This window comes from Caretta caretta, chromosome 3 (genome assembly GCF_965140235.1).
Source record: "Caretta caretta isolate rCarCar2 chromosome 3, rCarCar1.hap1, whole genome shotgun sequence".
Classification (NCBI taxonomy): Eukaryota; Metazoa; Chordata; order Testudines; family Cheloniidae; genus Caretta; species Caretta caretta.
The window spans coordinates 106,436,071-106,459,580 of record NC_134208.1 but is presented as its reverse complement, the minus strand read 5'-3'; the positions used below and the strand labels follow the sequence as shown (position 1 = coordinate 106,459,580).

Below are 23,510 nucleotides of genomic sequence, written 5' to 3'. Positions count from 1 at the left end.
TATGTATTTTAAAAAAGGAGATCACAACACTATCTTGACTGATATCACAGTGAAATTCCATAACAGCCGAGTCAAAAACCAAGACAGCCAGGGCTTAATCTTGCTCTCATTCAGTCAACAGAAAATCTCTCCTTCACTTGAACAGGACAGGATCAGGTGCCTATTGAGGTCCACGGTGAAGTTGCATTACAAAATCACACCTATGTAACTAAGAGTGCTATTAAGCATTTGTATTATTCTGTGTCCTGTGCACAGTGTTGCAATTCTGAATTTAATAAAAAATGATGCAGCATACGAAATACACTACTTAGGCATTAACTATTTTTTCCCTCATAATTTACAAATACATTCCTCTTGGGGATGGAGCCCAAGCATAGAAAATTTTAGCAAAAAGGAGATGTTTATTTTTTTAGCATGTTACCAGTATGTGAAAATAAGATGTGCTAATAGAAATCTCAACCCCACCTCTACTATAGCATTGCCTGCTGAGCAAATGGCATAAACATTTGTAAAGTCCAGAACTGGTAGCCTGTTTCCTTTACTTTATAGGAAGGCTCAGGAGAGGTTTTGAGAAGCCAAAATCAGGTTTCAGACATTGCCATCCATACCTGTCAGCCTGCGTGGAGAGGATAAGGACAGCCTTGGCAGCATTGCTCCCACTTAGCAGGCTGCTGCCGCGAAAGTCGAAAGCTCTGCCCTTGCTACCCTCCTTGATCAGGTCCTGGATGGAGATGGGCTGGATGATGGGATTATTGCTTAGGGTGGTCTCCTGCTCAGGGGTCAATTCCTGGGGAGAGTCTGCAGACGGATAATCCGCCTGCAACCCTCCTGCGGCCTGCTGCGATTGGGTTATAGTGAGAGGGGGCTGAGATGCGCCATCGCTGAAATGGGTGTGCTCCAGAGTGCTGATGTATTCACACACCCTGAGAACAAATGGAACAAGATGGACTGTGAATCCCTAGAGTCAGTCACGATAGAACTGTTTGGTTCTGCACTGCACTCGCTCCTTAAAGGTAATCTGGAAACATCTGTGGAATAATGAAGTCCAATGTATTTGTTTTACTGGTCTCTAATAGTGTCTGTCTCTGCAGCTAGTTTAATCATTTAGAAAACACATAGTGATATAGGCCAATTGCAATAAAAGGGGGCACAAAAGCAAAAAGAATCCCACTACCAGAAAATGGTAATGGAGACCACTGGCAGGTGGTCACGTCTGCTTTGGCGCCACTCTGGCCTATGGTGCCAGGCAAGTGGAGGTCTGCTATCATGTCATTTGGCCTGGAATTTCTCTGAAGGGGATATTGCACTTATTTACAGTCTGAGGGGGAGACTTCCAGAAGTGCCTGCTGGGGTTTGTTGTTCCTAAAGGCCTAGACTTTCAACGACCTTAGAAAGGAAGGATAGCCTAGTGGATAGGGCACTCGCTGGAGACCTGGGTTCAGTTCCTGGCTTCGCTGCAGGCTTCCTATGTGTCCTTGCACAAGGGGTGTTAGATGCCTCAATACCCTTTGAGGATCTAGGCCTTAGAGAACTGAGGCACAGGGGAGCTATCAGTACTATGGGGGATAATAGCACTGCCCTGGTTCACAGCAGTGCTGTGAGGATCAATATATTAAGGACTGGAAAGTACTCAAATGGGTGTATCTAAGATTATCCTTAGGTCCTTTTAAAAGTCTCCTCCTCATTCTCCTTTCACCCACTGAATTGCACTCAGTCTCCTAGGTCCACTCTATTTGTGTGCGTGGCACTGGAGCACCCTCCAGAATGATAGGGTGAATGCATACAGATTTATTTCTCTCTCGCTGTAGGTAGCGAGAGTTGTATTCTGTTAAAATACATTTTCTAACCTAAAGCCAGTAGATTCCTGTACCTGAACACATGCGGCCAACAGTCTTGATTGTGGCTTCCCATTTCCAGGCCCACATTGAGGATGGCATCCATGCACAAAACATGAGCAGGGTGCAGGCAGACTCCCTGCACTTTCCCAATCTGTTCCAGCTTCTGCTCCACTTTCTGTTTCACTGTCCCGTTAACAATAAAAGAACATTATTTAAGAACATCCATCACTTAAGAAACAAACAAACATTTGTTCTCACAGATGGTGGGGATGGAGAGGACTACAATATGAAAGATCTATATTAAGATGGCATTTTAGACAAAACATAAAAGCAAACACCTTTTTCAGATGTACTTAAAAAAATCCCTTTTTATTTGTGTGTATGTAAGAGAATGTACTGCTCATGGAAGGAGCTAAACTGACTCCGTTACAGATTCACATCTTCTTGTTATTCACAACAGCCGCAGCATTGCAAGACCCAGTGCAAGCTTCCTTCTACAGCTGGTTGGAATCATTTTTGACAATGTCTTTTCACTGAAGCGGAGATACTTCATGGAGATGTATTACATTTGACAAGTTCCATGACAGGAAGGTCTCTGAGGTCCAGGGTGGACTCCCTGGTCACTTGATAACAGAGAGACCCAAATCGAAAACCTGATTTTTTTTTTTTTTTTTTATCAAAAAAGACGTTTCAATGCCATTCCTTTTCACTGAAACACTGGAAAGGTCTGTATCTGTACCAAGGTGGAAAAAACACCAATTTTGAAACCTTGAAAGTTGTCACGAAACAGAATTGTCATCCTCCAGCCAGTTCTACTTCCCCCATATTGATTGGCCAATATGCCCCAAGTCTCATTTCCAGGGCTTTCTTCTAGGGGTCAGAAAGTTTTCCACTCTCAGACTTATTCAGTCTTTGGCCTCTGCTGACTGCCACTTAGGGCCAGTTGTGATGGCCATTTTTGTGTCATGAACTTCTATCCAGTGGGAACTGGAGTGAGGTCTCCAAATTCATTTCACTCAGGCCACCAAGTAAACATGTGAGGTTGACAACTTTGAGTGACTAATGATCTGCACTGGCTTTGAAGCAGTAATCTAGAAGTGACATACTTCTTATTCCATTCCTACATTTTTTCAGCTTCATCAAGCTTAACTTGCTACACTTTAGAGGTAGGCAATTTTAAACATCTGAGACTATGTAATGGTAAAGGATGTATACGTAAATAAGCAAGCTGAGTGAACGTAATGAAAATAAGTAAGACTGAGCACATTTTGGTGTCCTGAATTCCTGGTAGTGTCAGACACATAAGATATACGTTTTTATAACTTATCATTACTCAGGTGCCACTACGGCTGCATTTGTGTCACCAAACTTTAAAAGATGAAACTTTAAAATACAGTTTGAGTTTAATGGTATTCAACTGAATCAATAGAAGATTTATACAGAATAAAATGGAGTGTGAAGTAATAACAAGATCCTGGTACAGTGAAGTCTGTGTGAGCTTAATGGTTCCCCTCTGTAGGTGTACTTCCCAAATATTTGCAGGGCAATGTAATGTGGCAGTGAAATCCCCCCCATCCCTACCTTTCCCATAACAAAATACCTTACAATGTCATTACTATAAGGAACATTAGATAATAAGGACTACTTGGCCAATATTAGCTACCTTGAGTTATAGCATCACTGGGCTCTTGGGCTTCTCTTTCCTCCTTCTCTTCTTGAACACAGGAGGCAGCAGCCATTTGGGCAAGGGCAGATGCACAATTAGCAGCAACCCCTACAAAGAGGCACAACAGTTATTGCTAATCAGCATTTTCATGTATCTTCTTCACTGGATTTATGCAGTCTTACCCTCAGACAGCATCACGAACAGAGCTATTGACTTCTACACCAGCTTTACTGTGCTTTCCAGTTTGCTTCCCTCTTCTCCAAATCCCCCCCTCCCTCTTAAGAACACTTACTATGTACTAGTTCATCCAATTATATGAATCCATCTAGGAATTCAGTCCATATTGATACCTAGAGCACAGCTCAGCCGGGCCGCCTTCCTCAGTCCATCCAGGCTCATACAAATGGAATCTTTCTCCTTCTGATTCTGCTCCTTGACGCCTTCGGCTCCCAGGATGAATGCTAACCCTTTGGAGCTTCCTGCCATTCGACCAGTCAAAGGTGTGGATAAGGTATCAATCAAATTCTTCCAGCAACCGATCAGAAGGTATCGGGCAAAAGCAACACCTGGAGTAAGAAATGCATCCATCATTTTCCTGGAAATTGAAACAGCTGCTGCTTTGTCATTAGGGGGAAACAGACCCTGTTCCTTCTCTACTTGCTGGACCATCTGATCTTTTGACTACAGCATAGGCTTTATTGACGTAGGCCATTTTACATTCTAAATGTTTGATCTTTTGATCTTGAATGTGTTTTTCTTTTTATGAAAACACAGTTAAACTATCTGAAGCCTGCTGCAGCAGCAGCTGTGATTACAACACTTAAGCATAGTAGGTTAAATTAATCCATGGTATAACTTCACTGGGTTTAGTCCCCCGTTTGTCTGAAGGCATTGCACACTTGAATAAATTCCCTGGGGTCCTATTGTATATTATAAGCCTACTAGCGGTGGACACATACACATACACAATACAGACTCACTACCTGCCACAACAGAATCATCGGTCTTCTGGTTCTGGGAGAGAGGAGATTGTGTTGATGCAGATGCCATCAGCTGCCCACCTATTGCACTGCTCCCCAAGCCATCAATGTCTGCCAGACCATAAAAACACACACACGGGGTCAGAAGAACATTTCATATTGAACCACTGCACTAAGAGAGTTCCAGAATTTCTGATGGTATATTTTAAAGGGTATGATTCTCAGTTATACGTCTCTGGCAGTGTGAAGGGACCTTAATGAGGGTGCAAAAGGGCCTTCGGGTAAATAAGAATGATATCCCTGAGTGTTCTCTTCAGTTCAACTTTAAATGATTCAAAGAGAAGGGAATCCATCACTTTCCTTGGTCCATAGTCCAGTAGACCTCACTGATAGGAAATTTTCTCCTGGGGTTCGTCACAGTTCAGGGTAAGCCACATCTTTGACTCTGCTAGCCTCTCTAAGTGGGTGCGTGGGGTGCAGGCCCATCTGGATTTGGGTACTGCAAACCTTATCTTTGGGAGCTGTGACCAGTGGGTAACACAGTGACCCAAAACAGCCTTTTCAAAACGAAGTATTGTTTAATCTTAACAGTAGGAACAAAGCATAACCAGAGAAAAGGGTTTTTAACACAATGAAAGATGTACACACATATCTATCTTACATATAGGCTTAGGTAGGCCTAGTAGGTTAGCCCAGACACTCCAAACTTTAGGGATTCGGTTTCAGTCTGGTCCCCAGCAGTCTCTGCCTTTGGGGGCTGCCTTTTTATCCATCCCAAAAGTTTTATGTTCCAGCCCTTCCCCCGTTATTACAAGCTGGACGACTGAACTCAGCATTGTTGGAGGTAAAACATTAGAATGAATGACACCTGTCCTTTATCTACCAGTAAATGGGGCTATCTGAAGTTATTGTTCCTTAATACAAGAAGCCTCTACTTGTACGAGCCCTGTGTAATCATATTGCACATAAACACGGAAACAGAATGTATAATATTGATAAAATATTACAGGCATCCCCACCTCTTTCACAATATTCATCCTAAATTTTCTTTCTAGGGAAATTAAAGGGAGCACTGAAGTGTTTGTCAGAGGAGTTCTGGTCTTTTAGCTTCTTAGCAGAGTTATGTCTCAGCAGTAGCATTTCAGCATATCCCTGGCACAGTATCAATCTAAGTCAATGAGAGTTTAATCAGTGGAAAAACTGCAGGCTCAGACTCCCAGTATTTATGCTTGTACAGAGCCCTGGGTACACTGACATTACATTCCTGTGATATCATGAAACCAGTGACCTACTGCTGCTCCAAAAATCTGCCTGTGAAAATACAAATCTAGGATGTGAGCCCAGAACATAAAATACTCTTTTCAAAAGATTCCCCCCGAGAGACCTGCAGTGACAAAGGAGTTTCGTGTGTTGAACCACACTGTTCCTAGGCAGTTACACAGCTTCCTTTCCCATTCATCAGTATTTACCTACATGTGCTGGTCAAGTTTTAAAACCCCTTTGACTTCTTTCCAAAACTACACATTTTTTGAACAATAATGGCAGCTTGCTACTATAGAACACTGTGGGCCACATCTTCCCTGGCGTAAATTGAAATAGCTCCATTGACTTCAATCAGTTATTAATGAACACTGATGAATGGAGAAGGCAGTTTTTTGGGACAGAACTGCTAAGGAGCAGCAACATTTAGGTCTTATATAGTGCTTTACAAAGGCGGTCAGTGTTGTTGCCCCATTTTACTGGTGGGGAAGCTGAGGCACCAGGAGGGATGTGACTTGTTCAATGTCACCGAGCAGATCAATGGCAGAGCGAAGAGTAGAATCCAGGTCTCCTATGGTCTAGTCCATCTGCTCGATCCACGAGGGAACACTGCTTCCCCAGTCTAACCCACAACATTCTATCTTTATCACTCTGGGACTCTGAAGGAGAATCTTCTGAAAGGCACACACCATGTTCTTTATGTTCTGGACACAAATCCTAGATTTATATATTTGCTGATAGATTTTTGGGGCAGCAGTAGGTCATTGATTCCAAGATATCAAAAGAGGATCATTTCAGCATTTGCTGGAGGCAATCCCTCAAGCTCAACACCAGCTGAGGATCTGTCCCTATAACGTTGCCGACAAAGCTACAGAGTTACTTTTAACATGCTCTGATCATTCAAACCAGTTAGTGAACATTCCTATACAGCATGTTTTTACATTGCCTAGCACAATTGAGCCCTGATTCTGATTAGAAATATAAAACTGGCCATACTGGGTCAGACCAATGGTCCATCTAGCCCAGTATCCTATCTTCCAACAGAGACCAGGGCCAGAAGCTTCAGGGGGAACAAACTGAACAGGGCAATTATTGAGTGATCCATCACCTGTCGTCCAGTCCCAGCATCTGGCAGTCAGAGGCTTAGCCTGCTGCCCATTTATTTAATTGGATGACACCTGTTCTTGTGCTCTGCAAACGGGTAAACAACACTTCCTTATTCACACTCTCCACTCTATTCATAATATTATAGACCTCTGTCATATCCTCCCTTAGTCGTCTCTTTTCCCAGATGAACAGTCCCAGTCTTTTTAATCACTATTAATATGGAAACCTTAATCATTTTTGTTGCTCTTCTCTGTACCTTTTCCAATTCTAAGATATCTTTTTTGAGATGGGCGATCAGAACTGGATACAGTATTCAAGGTGGAGACGTACCATGGATTTATGTAGTGGCATTATGATATTTACGGTCTTGTTTTCTATCCCTTTCCCAATGGTTCCTAACATTCCGTTAGCTTTTTTGACTGCCGCTGCACACTGAGGAGATGTTTGCTGAGAACCATCTACAATGACTACAAGATCCCTTTTCTTGAGTGGTCACACTAATTTAGACCCCATCATTTTGAATGTATCATTGGAATTATGTTTTCCAATGTTCATGACTTTGCGTTGGGTCTTGCAGCACTGCCATAAAAACAAACAAAAGAAAAAAACAAAACAAAACAATCCTTTCAGAGTCTATTCAGTTTTTGGTCACACTGGCCATAGGGAATCAAGATATGGTCAGGTATCTTTTGATTTGATCCAGGATTTCAATACAGAGTGTCTGATCCAGATTAAACAACCGGATACATGCCATAACTGAATCCAATTTCTTCTCCACTGGCACTTTAGTGAGCACCATATTTTAGCACTATGGCATGTTGATCTACAGGTAACTGAATGAAGCTTAATGTTCAAGTATTTAATATTTTAGGCATCTGCAGAATGCATTCAGAAGTTAATCTGTACTGATACGAGCATAATACTGTATTCATATGGCCATGGTAATATAATACTAACCAGTCAACATGGTGATGAGCGGAAGACGGTGCTCCTCAGGGTTTCCCCAGTAACCAGCCTCTCCTAGGATGTTCCTTTCCAGTACCTGATGGTAGAGCTCCTCAACCCATGCCTGAGAGAACACCATCAATACTCCACTGGCCTGAACCTGCTTCATAAACTCCTTCTGCAGAGGACAATACAAATCCAAATGTAACATGACGTTCAGTCACCAGACTGTAAGCCTCAGCCAGCAGATCCACTACTCCTCTCTGAGTGCATCAGACTGCTGAGGAAATGAGGAGGAAAAGGATGGGGATATGGACCTTCTGTAAGAGTAAAAACTGACCTAGGACTAGATTGTGCCTGGCACATACACACCTGGACAATGGCAAGTGAGATGGTGCAAGGAGCTTTTCCCTCTCTTTGTGGCAGCTCATGTAGGAGATAGGCACAATTACAGTTCCTGTGGTGAGGTAATTGGTGGGATTGGTCCTTCAAAACTTCTCCAGGGCTGTACGGGACCAAAAAGGGTGTGGGAGGCAGGCCATGGCCAAACACCCTCAACTTCAGCCTGCTGAATAGGACCTGAGTGCAGGGAGATGTGATGACACCTGCTGCTCTCCATGGGGCACATAGGCTCTGCCTTCATGGGCCAACTAAGCCCTTACTGAGGCAGGGCCCATTCCTGAAGTCCTTACTCAGGCCAAACTCCCAGTGACACACAAGGCCAAGTTCAGGCCTGGTGCAAGGGATGCACCCCTTAGAGACTTCAGTGGACATTCTGTAAGGATGAATTATAGTAATTGATAAAAAAACATATGGGAAATACTCATAATGTTCAACGATTAGTTTTGATAGTCACTGGAATCGAAATACTCTGACATTACTGTTAAGGACTGTTTCCCCCCTTCTGCCCCAAATTATGTCAACTAGAGCTAGGTTAATTTATTTTGGCCAATAGTTTATTCATCAAAAAAATGCATTTGGGGTGTGTGTAACAAAAATGATTTGCAAATTTAGGTCAAATGTAATGAATAGTTTATAGTAGCTTCATGATTTGAAAGTATCGGGTTAGTTTCTCTGCATACTCTAAAATGGTTGAGAGGAAATGAACGTATTTCAGCTGCTCCAAATAAAATAAATACTGCATCATCAGCCACCCACAGGACTTTTTACTTCTCACCATGGTTTGTTCTATATTCCTCACTCACCAGCAACACAGGTGCTTGGGCAGGTTTCTTCCTGTAGTAGTCAGAGTTGGATAACTTCAGGTTGAGGAGAAGTGTGTAGTGTGAGACCATGTAGATACTGTCTGCATTCATCAGAGTCTGGAAGCTGAAATTGGGGTTCCCCTCAAATCCTGGTGAGAACATCATATCTAACGAAAAGGCAGAGTGAGCCCTCACACTTCAAATAGATTTTGCTCTGGAACAATCGTAACCTAATTCTAGTAAAAGACAGGCCTTTCAGTAGTAACGAATATATATTATATGTGTCTATCGTGAACATTTAATATAATCAATATTTTTCTCCATTCCCATCTCACGTTTGATCCTGAATGGTGCTGAAGACTCTGATTCTAGACCAGCAAAGTCCTTAAGCATGTGTTTAATTTTAACCATATGACTAGTCCAAGACTTCAAAAGGTCATCTGACATGTTTAACGTTAAGCACATGATTAAATGGTTTGTGGAATCAGGAGCAAAGTGCTCAGCACCTTGCAGAATCAAGCCCCGTAACATCATCCACTCTTTGACCTAAAGTTAGAATTACAGGGAGAAATATTTGGTGCTAACCTCAAATTGTCAGCAAATGCTGGACAGCTCATGTAAGTAGCACAAAGAACTGCTTTTCAGTCGTGCAAAACATTCCCAACTCCACTTGACTTCAACAGAAGCTATGACTGCTCAGTACCTCTGAAAATCAGGTGTATTTAATGGCACGATCCCTTCTTCTCTGGCAGATATTAGACAGAACTATACATGTTCTTCCGGGTGAGTTAGTTGACTTATTGGTAGGAAAACATAAGTCAAGTAACTGGAATATTTATCTGAATCCTTGTTTTTGTTTTTAAACTATACATGGCCACAGTATTTTAGGGCCTTCACCTCTGTTGTTAAACTCCACTTATAGAATATTAATTGATTGATTGAGGGATAATGATCATCCTAGAGGAGTATTTGATATGAAACAAGAAACAACTTCTGAGGTTGGTTAAATGTTTCAGCAAAGTTGAGTCATTTGATAACTACCCAGTGGTTTATTGCGAGAATACTCCTCCCACCATAAAGATCATGCCTGATTTTAGACAAGATTAAAAAAAAAAATTCAATAAACCATAACATTAAAAAAAAACACACACAGAAAAAAAATAATGATTTTCTTGCCTCGTGAGGGTTTGAAAGTTCTGTGCTGCTGCTTCCTTGGACTTTCCATTGACGTCACTTTGGGGGCGTGGATAAGGTGAATAACTGTTTGAGGGCGGATTTAGAAAGTGAATAATTGTTCATGGGTGGGTCTAAAAAATGAATAACTGTCTAAGGGAGTGGTGTGTGTAGAAAAGGAGTGATGGGACTGGACATGTATTGTGTCCACAAAGATTTCCATATTACTTGTGAGGGGGAGATTGTTTGATATTCCTGTGGTCACACCTGGCAGAAATCTTTATCTTGTCTTGTAATAGTCCCCAGTTTGGCAAAACACTTCACTGTGCGCTTAACTTTCAGTCTATGAGTAGTCCCAGTGATTGCAATGGAACTACCCATGTGTTTAAAGTTAAGCGTGTGTTTAAGTGCTTTGGTGGATTGAGACTATGATAATGAAACTTGCAGCTACAATATATCGATTTGCTACTGAAGGTCAGCTTATAAAAGATACATAGATACATGAAAGAAGAATAAGGCATTGAAGAGATATTTTAAAGAAAATATGGACAATTATTGCTATGGACAATAGCATAAAATTTTGCATATAAAATGCACACAAAATTGCACACCAAACCGATGTGCACAGTAACTGCAATTAAAAGTGCAATAATTTGCAAAATTGCAAATGAAAATGGCTAAGCATGCATGCAAATTAGGTATGCATTTGTGTGCCCAAAGTGTTTGAAAATCTGGCCCCCAGAGTTACTGATTCCTCTACAACATGGGAAAGTGGCAGTTCCCTCACATACATTTAATGGACTGAGCAGATGCTCAGCCTCAAAAAGGAAACTAGCAGCTAATGTGTAGGCCTGCATTCATGAACTATTTGCAAGGCATAAACACCATAAAACCCTGCCACTAACAGAATATGATAGATGACTGATAAGCTGTGCTAACCATCCTGCTTGACACTGTTCCCTCTAAGCTGTGCGCGTGAGTGCGTGCACACAAATCCTAAACCCCGAGCACACGGCGAAATACCGGGCACACAGAAATCTGCACAGATGAAATTTTTTGCGCATATGGCTTCTCAAAAATTAGAGGGAACATTGCTGCTTGATTATCCAAACAAGGTCTCCTTTGATACAATTAACTCCTTGGTACCGTTCTGAAAATAGCTGTGTCTGCGTTTAAGGAATATTGGTCACTAATTTTAAATTATAAAAAGAGCTTCACCCATAACAAACTAACGCATTATCTGGACGTGGACAACAATTCATTTAATTGTGTAGACAGGTCACAGAAGTCATACCACAGAGATTTAATATTTTGCTTAAATCAAGATTGTGTGACGAGAGCTTTTTGCTAATCAAGTATTAAATTATACTGTATAAACAAGCACCCAACTTAGTGCTATTAGTTTTTGTTGTCGCTGTTTTGATCCAGCAACAAATAGGGAAAGATTTTTCTGGGGGGAAAAAAAGATTAAAATTGCAATCATAAGATTTCCCAATGACATATTTCTGACTCTTACCTTTCTTGTATCTCTCTACCTGGCTGACTTTACATCTTTTTTTTTCAAATCTCATCTGAAAACACACCAGTACTACCTTCTCTATACCTCACAAATTCATGCTCTCAGCTGTTTTTCAATTCTATAATTGTATAAGTATTTTGGGACATAGCTGGTATGAAAGACACTATTATAAATAATACTGTATTGCATTGTTCCAGTGCAAAATAAAAAATATGAATGAAACAAAGCAGGTAGGATGGGGGTTCTCTGTGTAGAAACACTGATTTACTGAAAATTCACAAGTTAGCTTGTTAACATCCACACTTAATGGATTTAACTGTATGTAACTGTAGCTATCGGTCAGATCTTTTGCTTAGTAACGGGGTTCTTTACGGAAGCTAAGCTTTCCACCTGTGTCCTTCACAAAGAAAACAGCAACAGATCTTTTAAACACTGAATCATCAACTGAGACTTGCACACAGATGTTGGGAGGACACAACAACTTTCCTTGCTAATATGCAACCATGGATCCATGAAAATATTAGGATACTTCTTCCCACATAAAAAACACTTGGGAGCTTTTTGTGACTTGTTGAGTGGGGTTTTTTTGTTTTGTTTTTTAATATTTGGCCAAATCAGACTAGAAATAAGGTGAATTTTTTTTTAACAGTGAGAGTAATTAACCACCATGATAGCTTAGCTATGGGTGTGGTGGATTCTCCATGACTTGCAGTCTAAGTCAAGACCAGATATCTTTCTAAAAAAGAGATTCTATAGCTCAAACAGAAAGTATGGGCTTGATGCAGAAATTATTGGGTGAGGTTCTTTGGGCTAAGGATATATAATGCATCATTTCTGAGTTTGTGTGTGCAAGAGAGACTGACTGACTGAATGAATAAATAAATGAATGAAAAAGAGGACCAAGGGTAAAGGTTGTTGTGGTGAAATCAGTTAAGAAACAGAGAAATATATATTTTAATGAACATTTGTATGTTGGCTCATTGTCAGGATAAAGAAATCTCTTTACAAATAGAAAATATTTATACTAGCCTAAAGTATATTTTCAACAGAAACTCAGCCTTCGCTTGGTCATCTTTTGTTTAATTTGCAAAGATCAAACTCCCAAAGATCCTCACCCTGAAAAGTTAAGTGTAACTATCTGACCTCTTCTAATGCCCATGCCCTTGACTATTTTGCACTTGCTGTGGGATGAGAGTCTGTTTAGGTGACATATTGAGTAGTAATAGGAACAGATGCCCTTTTTAAAATTCACTACTGTGAGACCTTTGGTTTCTTCTTTGTGAGGTTTTGAATTGTTAATACTAATGCAGGTGCATTGCAAGCTATATTTAATCAGTTTTTAAAACAGGAGATGGGTTCATGCCCCTTTTATCCCTATTCAAAACTCTCCTTACTCAGAAGAGGTTGTTTTACCCCACTCTGCTCTTTTGATGTACAGTACAATATAACAGGAAACTTAGCTACCACATCAACGTTTATCTCCTCCCTTTATTGATTTAGGACCCATCTATTAAAAATCAATGGAAAGACTCCCACTGACTTCATTAAATTTTGGATAATTTTGTTTCACTCCAAAGAAAAATAGTTTGTTTAAAGGAACATTTATATGCTTGGTACACCATCAGCCTGCCTATTCTAGAAGTGTTTTATGATTGCTTATTAGAAGAGAGTCTCTTCAAACATACTGCATGTTGATTGCATAGTAAATATCTGCTTTCAAACCTGAGCAGAAGGTCGATGAAAAATTCTGGAGCGCTGAATCCACCTCCTCTATACTATGGAGTGTTATAAGCCGAGGAAGAAGGGCTTCAAGGGACTGTACAAACAGCTGGGCACTGTGCTGGTCTGCTTCTTGGTTCTTCAATAATTTCAAAGAGAGAGCAGCAGTACGCAAGGACCTATGACCTGGACAGTCCCTTGGGGTCTGCTCTTCGTCAGCCAGGGAACAGTTATCAGACCCTATATCGGAGACATCTGACCTCCCAGAGTCTTTCTCTGCTGCCATGGAATATTGATCACACGAGTCAAATTCAGTCCTCGAAATATCTTGGTCATCAACGCTGAAGTTACTTTCACTATATCTGGATCCATAGGACCGTGTCCTGCAATCAACCGACAGGAAATTAGTTATATCTGGATAAACAATGGTGTGACTCCTTTGAACCACATCTGGCTGCTCTGTTGTTTCCAACTCTGGCTCTTTACACTCAATCTCTTTAAAGTCTTGGCCAGCTGGAGACTGCAGAGAGTTTTTTTGATCTTCAGGATTATCCTCCGGAGTAGTCTGCCCCATATCTCCCTCCAAAGTGGTTTGACCAGTATCTGTGGTAACACTAATGCTAATGTCAGGACTTTTCTCATTTCTCGATTCCCAGGAGGTACGTTCCGATGACAGGATGCGCCTTTGCCACCTAAAGTCAGCATCGTTGATCTCCATGGAGTCTCGGCTTGTCTCAGCCCCATCCCTCAATTCTTCCAGGCGTCGGAGTAGCAGGTGGACCTGTTCCTCATTAAGGCCTTTCCCTTGGCTTAGTTCATCTAATGCTCCGAGCAGGGCACAGACACAAGAAACGGAGGCATAACATGCTTCAATACCACCTTTTATGCAAGCTTCAGTCATCCCATCCATGATACTACAATTTCAAAATAAAAAAATAAATGAAGTTTATTCTAGTTGATTAACCAGATTCCCAGAATAAACTGATATTGCTAACATACATAATGAATTTTCATAATAAGCAGAAAAATAGGACAGTGGAATAGTCCTGCTCAAGACTGTTCATGGCAAATTACCACTTTGATGTTCCTTTAAAGGTGACCTTGAATTTAAAAATATATAAATAAATACTAAAAAGTTAATATCCCAAATAATTAACTTCAATTTTAAAATGGCAAATCAAGAGATCTAAAACTAAAATTATGTAAAGTGAATCTCTATTTTTAAAAGCACCCATACAAAACGATACCTTCTAACACAACAGATCTGCTCTTCTTGTGTATTCAGAGCTACAATGGCCTGTTGTAGGCCCTGATCCTGCAACACTTATGTATGTGCTTAACTTTAATTTTGTGAGCAGCCCCATTAACATCTAATGGAACTACTCATGCTTAAAGTTAAGCATGTGCATTTTTTTTTCAGGGTCAGGACCTAATGGCCAGATTTTCAAAGGGATTTAGGTGGATTTAGGATTTTAGTGGAGTTAGGTCCTAACGTGCTTTGGTGTTTTAAAAAATTCCACTAGGTGACTATCTGTATCTTTAGTTACATAAACACCTTTGAAAATTTGGTCCTACGAAACTAATTTTTACTACATTTTATTCCTCCTCCATTTTCACAGCTCTGTTCCTCCCTAGTTAGAAATGCTAGTGAAGTTTACATGGTTCTCATTTGTGTACGTTCATGGTAGGGTGGTTTTTCAGTAGCTACTCAACTGTCGCAAGTGTGTACACCTAAAAGAGAAGATGCTAAAGAAGGAAATAAAGCATACAGTTTGAGAAGATCCAGATGGGACTTCCTTTTCGAGATTGATCTCTTTCTGGATTCTGATTCAGAGGAGCAGGGTCCTGCCAAATCACGGAGCCGTTGTGGACTACCTAGTATCTAAAAGAAAAGAAAATCCAAGTTACCCAAGGGTTATCTAAACAGTATGCTGCTCAAATAAATGAGTCTTTGTTCTATAGAGTAATCCGGATCAAGGAGGAGCTGAGCTATTAACACTGTCAAAGGACGGGTCACATCAAAGAAAAATATATCTTATTTCATTTATTAAGGCTACATTTCTTTCTCTCTTTTCTTTTTAAACAAAGAGGAAGACATGGGGAAACTGCATACATTGAACTATGAATCAAATACAGAATGCTTTACAATGCTTTAAAAATACTGACATTTCACATTTCATTTTGTACTTTTGTATAGACAAAAAGTAAATGCAGAGAAACTGCATAGGAGACAATTCAAAGATTAATCATAAAGCAAACATCTTTGACAGTATAACAGATTGAGGATCCTGCACAGGGAGCGCAAGATTTGGGGGGTTGGGGGGTACGGGAGGAGATCTTCTGCTGAGTCACCTAGTTGTTAGGTGCTAGGATCTTCCATAAAAATGCAGAATTTCTGCTGATTCATAGTGGTAGCTGGTGGCTCTTGTTAACTCCAATCAGGAGATAAAAGTGGAGGTAGTGTGCCTCTCTGGGGAGAGGGAACAAGAGGATGGGACACGTGTCAGACCTGAAGAACCCTGTTACAGGTTGACTGGGCCCTTTAAGGAGATTTGGTCCATTACCTAGGGTGCGGCTGGTAAAGAAAATCTGCCTAGGAAAGGGAGCTAATGAACACTTGGGGAGGTGATTGACCTAATTTGGTACATCTGGAGAGGGTGTGGTAGGCTGACAGAGGAAGTTAAAACAGGGAGTTGAGGGTAGTCAAGGAGAGATGGTCCTAGGGAGGAGAAGTAGCTGTCTAGAGCCAGAAATAAGGGGATTTTGGAAAGCCACAGGGATGGATTAGTTCCTGGGAAGGAGCAACACTCAAGGGTGGTGGCCCTGTGAGTCAGTGTCCTGAGAATAGAATGAAGGAACAAGAGGAACAGGAAGGAAGACTGAAGTCATAAGGCCGCAGGGGTGAGAGAGTTTATGATATTCTTTGTTTGTCATCCTTCGGTGTAGAGACCGTGACTGAAGAGACATGCCTCTACCCCTCCAAGAGGGGCGGAATATGATTGAGTGGAGAATTTGCGAGTTATAATCAATAATGGGCATTATTTGGGCTTCTAGGGAACCCGGTCAGAGGGCCATCCGAAAGGCCACAAGGAGGTGTTTGGGAATGGTGAGCCTGTTATAAAATCTTAACAATAATTCAAAGCCCCAGGAAAAGCTTAGGTTGAGGTTTACATTTTGTTGTTATTTAAATCACAAAGAAAGGCAAACACACAGAACGGCAATGAGTTGAAGACTAACCTAGTGACTGTGTATGTTCTGTTTAGAAAGACTTCACTCCTACACAACCTGTTTTTTGTGTGCTTAAGCTATAAAAGTGCCCTCAGGGTGAAATGTATTATATTGTTTTTAACTATAATGTAGGTAGAGACTGTTGTTATGCAACAGGTGAAGGAGACTGTAAAGTAAAGAGCAAAGTGCAATTCCAGCAAAGGTGCTCCATGGAGTTAAACAACAGCTCAAAGAAGCTCCATGGAAGTTTTTTGATTCTTGGTGGCTCTCCCAGTTATTAGGAAGAGACAGGTAATAGTAATGCGGGATTCAATCATTAGAAATACAGATAGCTGGGTTTATGATGATCAGGAGAATGGCATGGTGAATTGCGTGCTGGATGTGATGGTTGTGGGTCTCTTGAGACATCTAGACAGGCTTATGTGCAGTATTGGGGAGGAGCCAGAGGTTGTGGTACACATAGGTACAAATGACATAGGGAAAGGTAGGAGAGACGTCCTGGAGCCCAAATTGAGGCTGCTAGGTAAGAGATTGATGTCCAGGACTGCCATGGTAGCATTCTCTGAAACGCTTCCTGTTCCATCCACTGGGCCAGTTAGACAGGCAGAACTGCAGGGTCTCAACGCATGGATGAGACGATGGTGTATGGAGGAGGGGTTTAGGTTTATTAGGAACTGGGGAACCTTTATGGGAAAGGAGGAGTCTATCCAGGAAGGATGGGCTCCACGTCAACCAAAATGGAACTAGATTACTGGCATGTAAAATTAAAACGGTCATAGAGAAGTTTTTAAGCTAAGGGCTAGGGAAAACTGCCAGGTGTGGAGGAGTACATGATCCAGACAGAGACATCTCTTAAGGGAAGATCTATTAACGGGGATTCTCTAGAAAAGAGAAGAGGATAGAAGTTGATAAAGAAGAGAACAGTCAAATGAAAAAGAGTACCATTCAGTTATATCACAAAATGGCAGCTAAATAGTGACAAATGTTATAAGTGCTTGTATACAAATGCTAAAAGTCTAAATACTAAGATGGGTGAACTTAAGTGCCTGGTATTAAATGAGGATATTGATATAGTAGGCATCACAATAACTTGGTGGAATAATGATAATCAATGGGACACAGTAATACCACGGTACAAAGTATATAGGAATGACAGAGTAAGTCATGCTGGTGGGGGAGTGGCACTATATGTGAAAGAAAACATAGAATCAAGTACAGTAAAAATCTTAAATTAATCAAACTGTATCATATAATCTCTATGGATAGTACTTCTATGATTGAATAATAAGGATATAGCAGTAGAAATGTACTACCGACCACCCGACCAGGATGGTGAAAATGCTCTGGGAGATGAGAGAGGATACAAAAATAGAAAGTACAATAATAATGGGGGATTTCAACCATCCTCATATTGACTGGGTATGTGTCACGTCAGGAGAAGATGCAGATATAAAATGTCTAGACTCTGTAAATGATTGCTTCTTGGAGCAGCTAGTCCTGGAACCCCCAAGGGGAGAGCACTCGGTTAGATGGACCATTGGTCTGACCCAGAATGGCCATTCTTATGTTCCTGTTCTAGTGTCTATGGTCCTGAGATGCTTTCCAGAGTGGTTAGAGAAATGACTGGAGTTGGCATAGCTCTGCAAGAAGCTGATAGCTACCTCGTAGCTTTCCTATTGCACCTCAAAAACCTGGCACTGAATCAAAAGATATATCCATCTTGGCTTTCTGAATATTACAGTGCCAGGCTGACTGCCTCTTTTTAGCAAGAGAAGAGAGTGGAAAAAGATGCCAGAGAACTTGGGAACAGAATAATTTTACTTGCTATCACCCATCAGGGCTGTCATGCCTCAGTCATAAGACCTGCTCCCAACAGAGTAATACAGCACAAATAATTCCAGTGTTGCCAAGGCAGCTGGTATGATTTGAGGCAAATATGATCAGAAAGGAGTATTAAGTGTTGGTCAGCCTAAATATATTTGACAAAGTAGCCTTGACTGTAACAGCTCTGATCAGAGAGGATTATTTTTATGTCCACATGGCTCTCTCATATACTGGACGTCTACACACTCCTCACTATAATTTAACAATTAGCAAGTGTTTACTTCCACTGCACTTTGTTTGAATTCATGTCTCAATTTTCTTACCTCTTTCATGATCTTGATGGCCTCCACTCGGTGCTGGGGTGGGGGATACAGCAGCATACGGTGATAGAGTGACTGGAGCACAGGTTTCATGGATTCTACTGACCCAACCAATCGAACCAGTTCTGCTGCAATGTAATATATGGTCCGAGCAACAGGGCCACTGAGGGCGGGTGCTGTGGAGGAGCAACCTGACCCTCGGCCATGATCAGCGACCCCTGAGGAGGGTGAATCGGCCTCGAGACAGATGCTACTGTGGGCAGAGGTGATTGTTTTGTCATGGATTGGATTTCCCAGGATAACTACAAGGGCTGGACACAATTGCTTCCTGGGGAAAGAGAAAAAGGAACAGGTGGAAATAGGAAAAATAAAATCTCCCAGAAACAACTTTACAATAGCCTACAACCCTTTTCAACCCCTACACCTCAACTCTCCTGTATCTCTGGAGCTGTTTTGCATGCAGGTTTTGTTGTTTTTTCAGGGACCACGTGACAACGAAAGCCAGGGACATACAGACTTTGTAAAGGAGTTTTGAAATCCATCACACTTTACTCACAGACAAAACCTGCATGCGAAACCCTCTCTGCGTCCTCACCACTCTGAGCCCTTTGGGTTTTGGTCAGTCCTCTCATGGTCTGATCTCCCACCGAAACAGCTGTTAAAAGAGCCTTTCTTTGATAAAATTCTAGCCCCCCCTCCATCAGGTGACTCTCCTCTGTGGCTCCAAATCCCACATCAGGTGATCCATTATTTGGTTACGCGAGAGAGCCTCTATCCAGCCCCAGCCACCTTAAGGGCACATGGGATCCAGGGAGAACTCGTCCAGGATTATAAAGACTTGGTAAAGACTTTTAGCCCAGTGCCAGCCAAGGCTGGATTCAAACCAGTGACCCAGAACGAAAGCGACTGTATGTATCCCATTGCCATTCAAGTCCCTTTTAATGACTGTTTTTAAATAATCACAGAGAATTAATAGCTTAAAGCAACATATTTATGCTACTTTCTTAAATCTCTGATCCAAACCTATTACACAATATAGATACAGCACACAATGGGAAGGGCCATTTGACGCTACTTGATGTAATTAGGTGCCACACTGCCACACCGTAAGCATGTATCATACTTTTCAGCACCAGATATGGTATATTTTTCTGAGACACACTGGTTATTCCCATCCCCAGCCTCTCTCTAAGGACTCACTTCTTTGCAATCCATCACAGCCATCGTACTAAAAGTGTTGCCTTCTAGCCCTCAGTACCAGGTGCACATAAATACTGCACATATCTGTAATGGGGAGGATTATCTACCCTCTACTGTCTTCTTTCTCTAGCTGACTGTTTTCAGAGTAGCAGCTGTGTTAGTCTGTATCTGCAAAAAGAACAGGAATACTTTTGGCACCTTAGAGACTAACAAATTAAGAAGCTCTACACTCTTGCTGTCCAATCTTTTCAGCCTGAGGGCCAAAAGGAGTAAAGGAGCAGAAACCACAAGCAAGCCCCCAGCTGGGGATTCCCCTAGGGTGAGAAAGTCCCCTATGGGCATAGAGCTAGTACAGCTGACTCCTGTGCCTCTCTCTCTTCACCGTCTGGCACAGAGGGCATGTCGGGGGTGCAGAGGGAAGGGTGGCTGGAACTGCACTCTGGCTATTCCCAGCTGGCACATGGTCCCCGATGGACCGTACAGCAGCCGGGACAAGTTAGCGTAGTCATCAGCCTGCTTTAACCTGTGACAGGACTGGGGCAGAGAATCAGGAAGCTGTAACCAGTTGTAGGTTCTCAGCTCCTTCTCCCCTCTCCTGGGTTTGTATGTGTACATGCGCATGCTAGGCGCTCTCTTAGGCTTGTACAGCACCAGGAAAGCTCCCACCCTGTTCATGGCAGGGCTCCAACACTCAAGTGAGCAGGCTATGGAGTAGCCAGAAGTACTCTGTCCTTCCAACCCTGTGATGCAGTAGGTGGTCCTCAGGGTAGCCGTTGAACATCTGCATTGGGGAAGCGACAGCTGCTATTTAGAACTTCCCTGGCTCTTGCCAGAGCCGTGCCTAGGGCTGCAGAAGAAGTGGTGGAAGGGAGCTGGAAAAGCCATGCCCCTACCTTTTCCCCACAGAGGTGGGTTTGATTCAAACACTTCTATTTAAAAATCACAGGGTGCAGTAAGCTCATGGAACACATTTTCAATTCACAAGCACATACACATTTGCTTCTCAACACAGTCATCCCCAAGGGAGATTTAGAGCCTCGCAGGCCACAGGTTGGACATTGCTGCGCTTCGCAGACTCTGGTAGACTGTGTGTTAATTACACTTTTCCCTTATTTCTAACACCATTCTTGGGAGCCAAACATCTAAATAGTATAGAGGGGCATTGCCACAGTCAGAAAGTGGGGTAAGGATTAGTTCAGGTGATCTGAGCAGATGGCACACCATATAGTAAAATAGTTAATGGCCTGAAATTGAAAAGAGGGGACCTTGCAGTAAGGTCCATTAGACAGGGGAATAACTTGATAAAATGGATCTTGGTGGTATCAACCTGGAGGCTTCAAGAATATACTAGACTTGGATTTTTAGGCCAGAAGGGACAATTAGGATCATCTAATCTGCCCTCCTGCATAACACAGGTCAGTAACTCAGTTAGTGTTGCAAATGATTATTCCCTATTACATAAGTACCACTCCTGAGCCCAGTCGCTTCCGGCCGAATTTAAATAAAACTTGTATGTGGAGTGCAGAGTTCAATCCTGCACTGTTGCAAAAAGATACACAAAGTGATCAATGAATTCCTGTCAAGGCCTAAATAACTGGGATTCCATGATAATGATGAGATTTACTATAGGGTCTCCTATAGCTGGGACCCAGTGCTCAGCAACCTGTATTACCCAACAAAGTGTTAATGATGAGCTTTCCAGTGAGGGCTGGGCATGGCTTCTATAATGTCAAATCTGGTGCGTGTGTGTGTGTGTGTGTGGGGGGGGGTGTTATGTTTGCTCAGGTGGTCCCCAACCTCACCCCCAAACATTTAATTGGTGGAAATCTGAACTCCAGTTCTCTTCATAGGAAGGTGCAAAACATATGTACTCACCAAATAAGGTCAGTGAATCCTCTGTGATTGTGCATACTGGGAGAGGAACTATTTAGCATTGAGAGAATACATTCCAGGTAGAGAAGCTGCAGTTGCTGATTTTCACTGACAAACAGAAACAAAGAATGTTCAAAAACGATGAAAACAAATATTTTTAAGACTTTATCATCATCATTATTATTATTCTGTTTGGAGAACTGCATTAGTTCACCTGCATGTTATTCTGTAATTTATAGCAGTGTTATTTTGCATCTGCCTGAAAATGGTATGGATTTCAAATGTGTGATCCTCTTTAGCATCCCATTTGCTTTGCACTTAATGACATTCAGTAAAAGCAGGCAGTAGAGAAAACAACAGGTTGATTAGCTCGTCCCATTTCACGACGAGGAAATGAGGAATAAAAGTCCTCTTAAAAAAAAAGAAAAGAAAAAGTAGACAGAAGACAGATGCCATTATCTAAATTTGACTTAATACAGAAGAAGACGGGATTTTTGCACAAATGAATAGAAACCTCTTCAAACCCCAATAGAGTTGTTACAGTCTCTTTATGCAACCTGAGAACACTCAGCAGCTGCCTAACATTCTTATTATTACACAGATATTTTATCATTCTCTGCTTCTCCCCCTCTTCACTCGTTTTTGCTGTCATCCTTTTCTGTTCTTCTGATGACAGAAATCATGGCAAAGAACGCAAAATAAGGAAAGCTAGACTTTGGCGTCAGTGTGACTTTTGGGGTCAATGTGACTTTTGGGGATCTAGTTCTCAACTTCTCAAACTGTGGGTCAGGACCACAAAGTGGGTCACAACCCCATTTTAATGGAGTCACCACAGCTGGCGTTAGACTTGCTAGGGCCCAGAGCTGAAGCCCGAACCACATCGTCCGGGGCTGGCTTCAGCTTCAGTCCTGGGCAGCAGGGCTTGGCCACAGGTTTAGGCTTCAGCCCTGGGCAGCGGGGCTTGGGCTACAGGCCCTCCTCCGCCCAGGGCTGAAGTCCTTGGGCTTTGGCTCTGGCTCCCCCCTGCCCTGGGCAGCGGGGCTCGGGCTTCAGCTTTGGTCCCCACCGGGGCGGAGGGGCTCAGGCTTCATTCCCCCCTCATGGAGTCCTGTAGTAACTTTTGTTGTCAGAAGGAGGTTGCGATTCAATGAAGTTTGAGAACTCCTGGTTAGTCAGCTACAATCTTAATACCAAGATGAGTCCCAAGAAAAGTATATGGAAGGATCTGTGGACACCACAAACAGAATATGTTCTTATGCATATTTTGAGAATTAACTGCAAGGTACAAACAACAGGTAGGTTTAAAGTTGCTTCACCATGTAAAGAATTTTTTTTCCATTAGGATTAACATTCTGTTTTTCACTCAGCAAGTCAGGGAGCTTTCCATTCCTTTTGGAGTATTGTTTTTGATAAGGTGAGGGCTATGAAACCATATTTTCTGAGGTACAAACAAAAAGTAGGCAAAGCTATAGAGACTGGACTCCTCTTGATCCATCATCTTTGCTTCTTCCTGGTTCTTTTGATGAATATATTTTGTGTGGCTTGCCAAATGAATTATCCTTAAGTAGAAAAGATATGTCTTTCATATGTTTGTTGGCCAACAATTTGAAGCTTGAGGGTGTAAAACTAGATACCTAAATCCATATTATGGATG

General features: G+C 41.9%; 1 protein-coding gene across 5 annotated transcripts in view; it reads right to left on the bottom strand.

Moving 5' to 3' along the window:
• Window positions 1-23,510, bottom strand: part of ARFGEF3 (ARFGEF family member 3) — a 125,706-nt gene that overhangs the window by 36,939 nt on the left and 65,257 nt on the right. For 2 of the 5 annotated variants that reach the window (XM_048844413.2, XM_048844416.2), the window contains 12 exons: window positions 21,860-21,964; window positions 18,788-19,112; window positions 15,182-15,294; window positions 13,416-14,326; window positions 10,178-10,261; window positions 9,002-9,168; window positions 7,809-7,974; window positions 4,488-4,595; window positions 3,855-4,070; window positions 3,502-3,612; window positions 1,871-2,021; window positions 609-923 (listed from right to left, as the gene is read on the bottom strand). In XM_048844413.2, the coding sequence (XP_048700370.2) occupies window positions 609-923; window positions 1,871-2,021; window positions 3,502-3,612; window positions 3,855-4,070; window positions 4,488-4,595; window positions 7,809-7,974; window positions 9,002-9,168; window positions 10,178-10,261; window positions 13,416-14,326; window positions 15,182-15,294; window positions 18,788-19,112; window positions 21,860-21,964 (2,772 nt within the window). The remainder of the gene's footprint in view (window positions 1-608; window positions 924-1,870; window positions 2,022-3,501; window positions 3,613-3,854; window positions 4,071-4,487; window positions 4,596-7,808; window positions 7,975-9,001; window positions 9,169-10,177; window positions 10,262-13,415; window positions 14,327-15,181; window positions 15,295-18,787; window positions 19,113-21,859; window positions 21,965-23,510) is intronic. The other 3 variants (XM_075126774.1, XM_048844414.2, XM_048844415.2) reach the window with 3 other exon arrangements.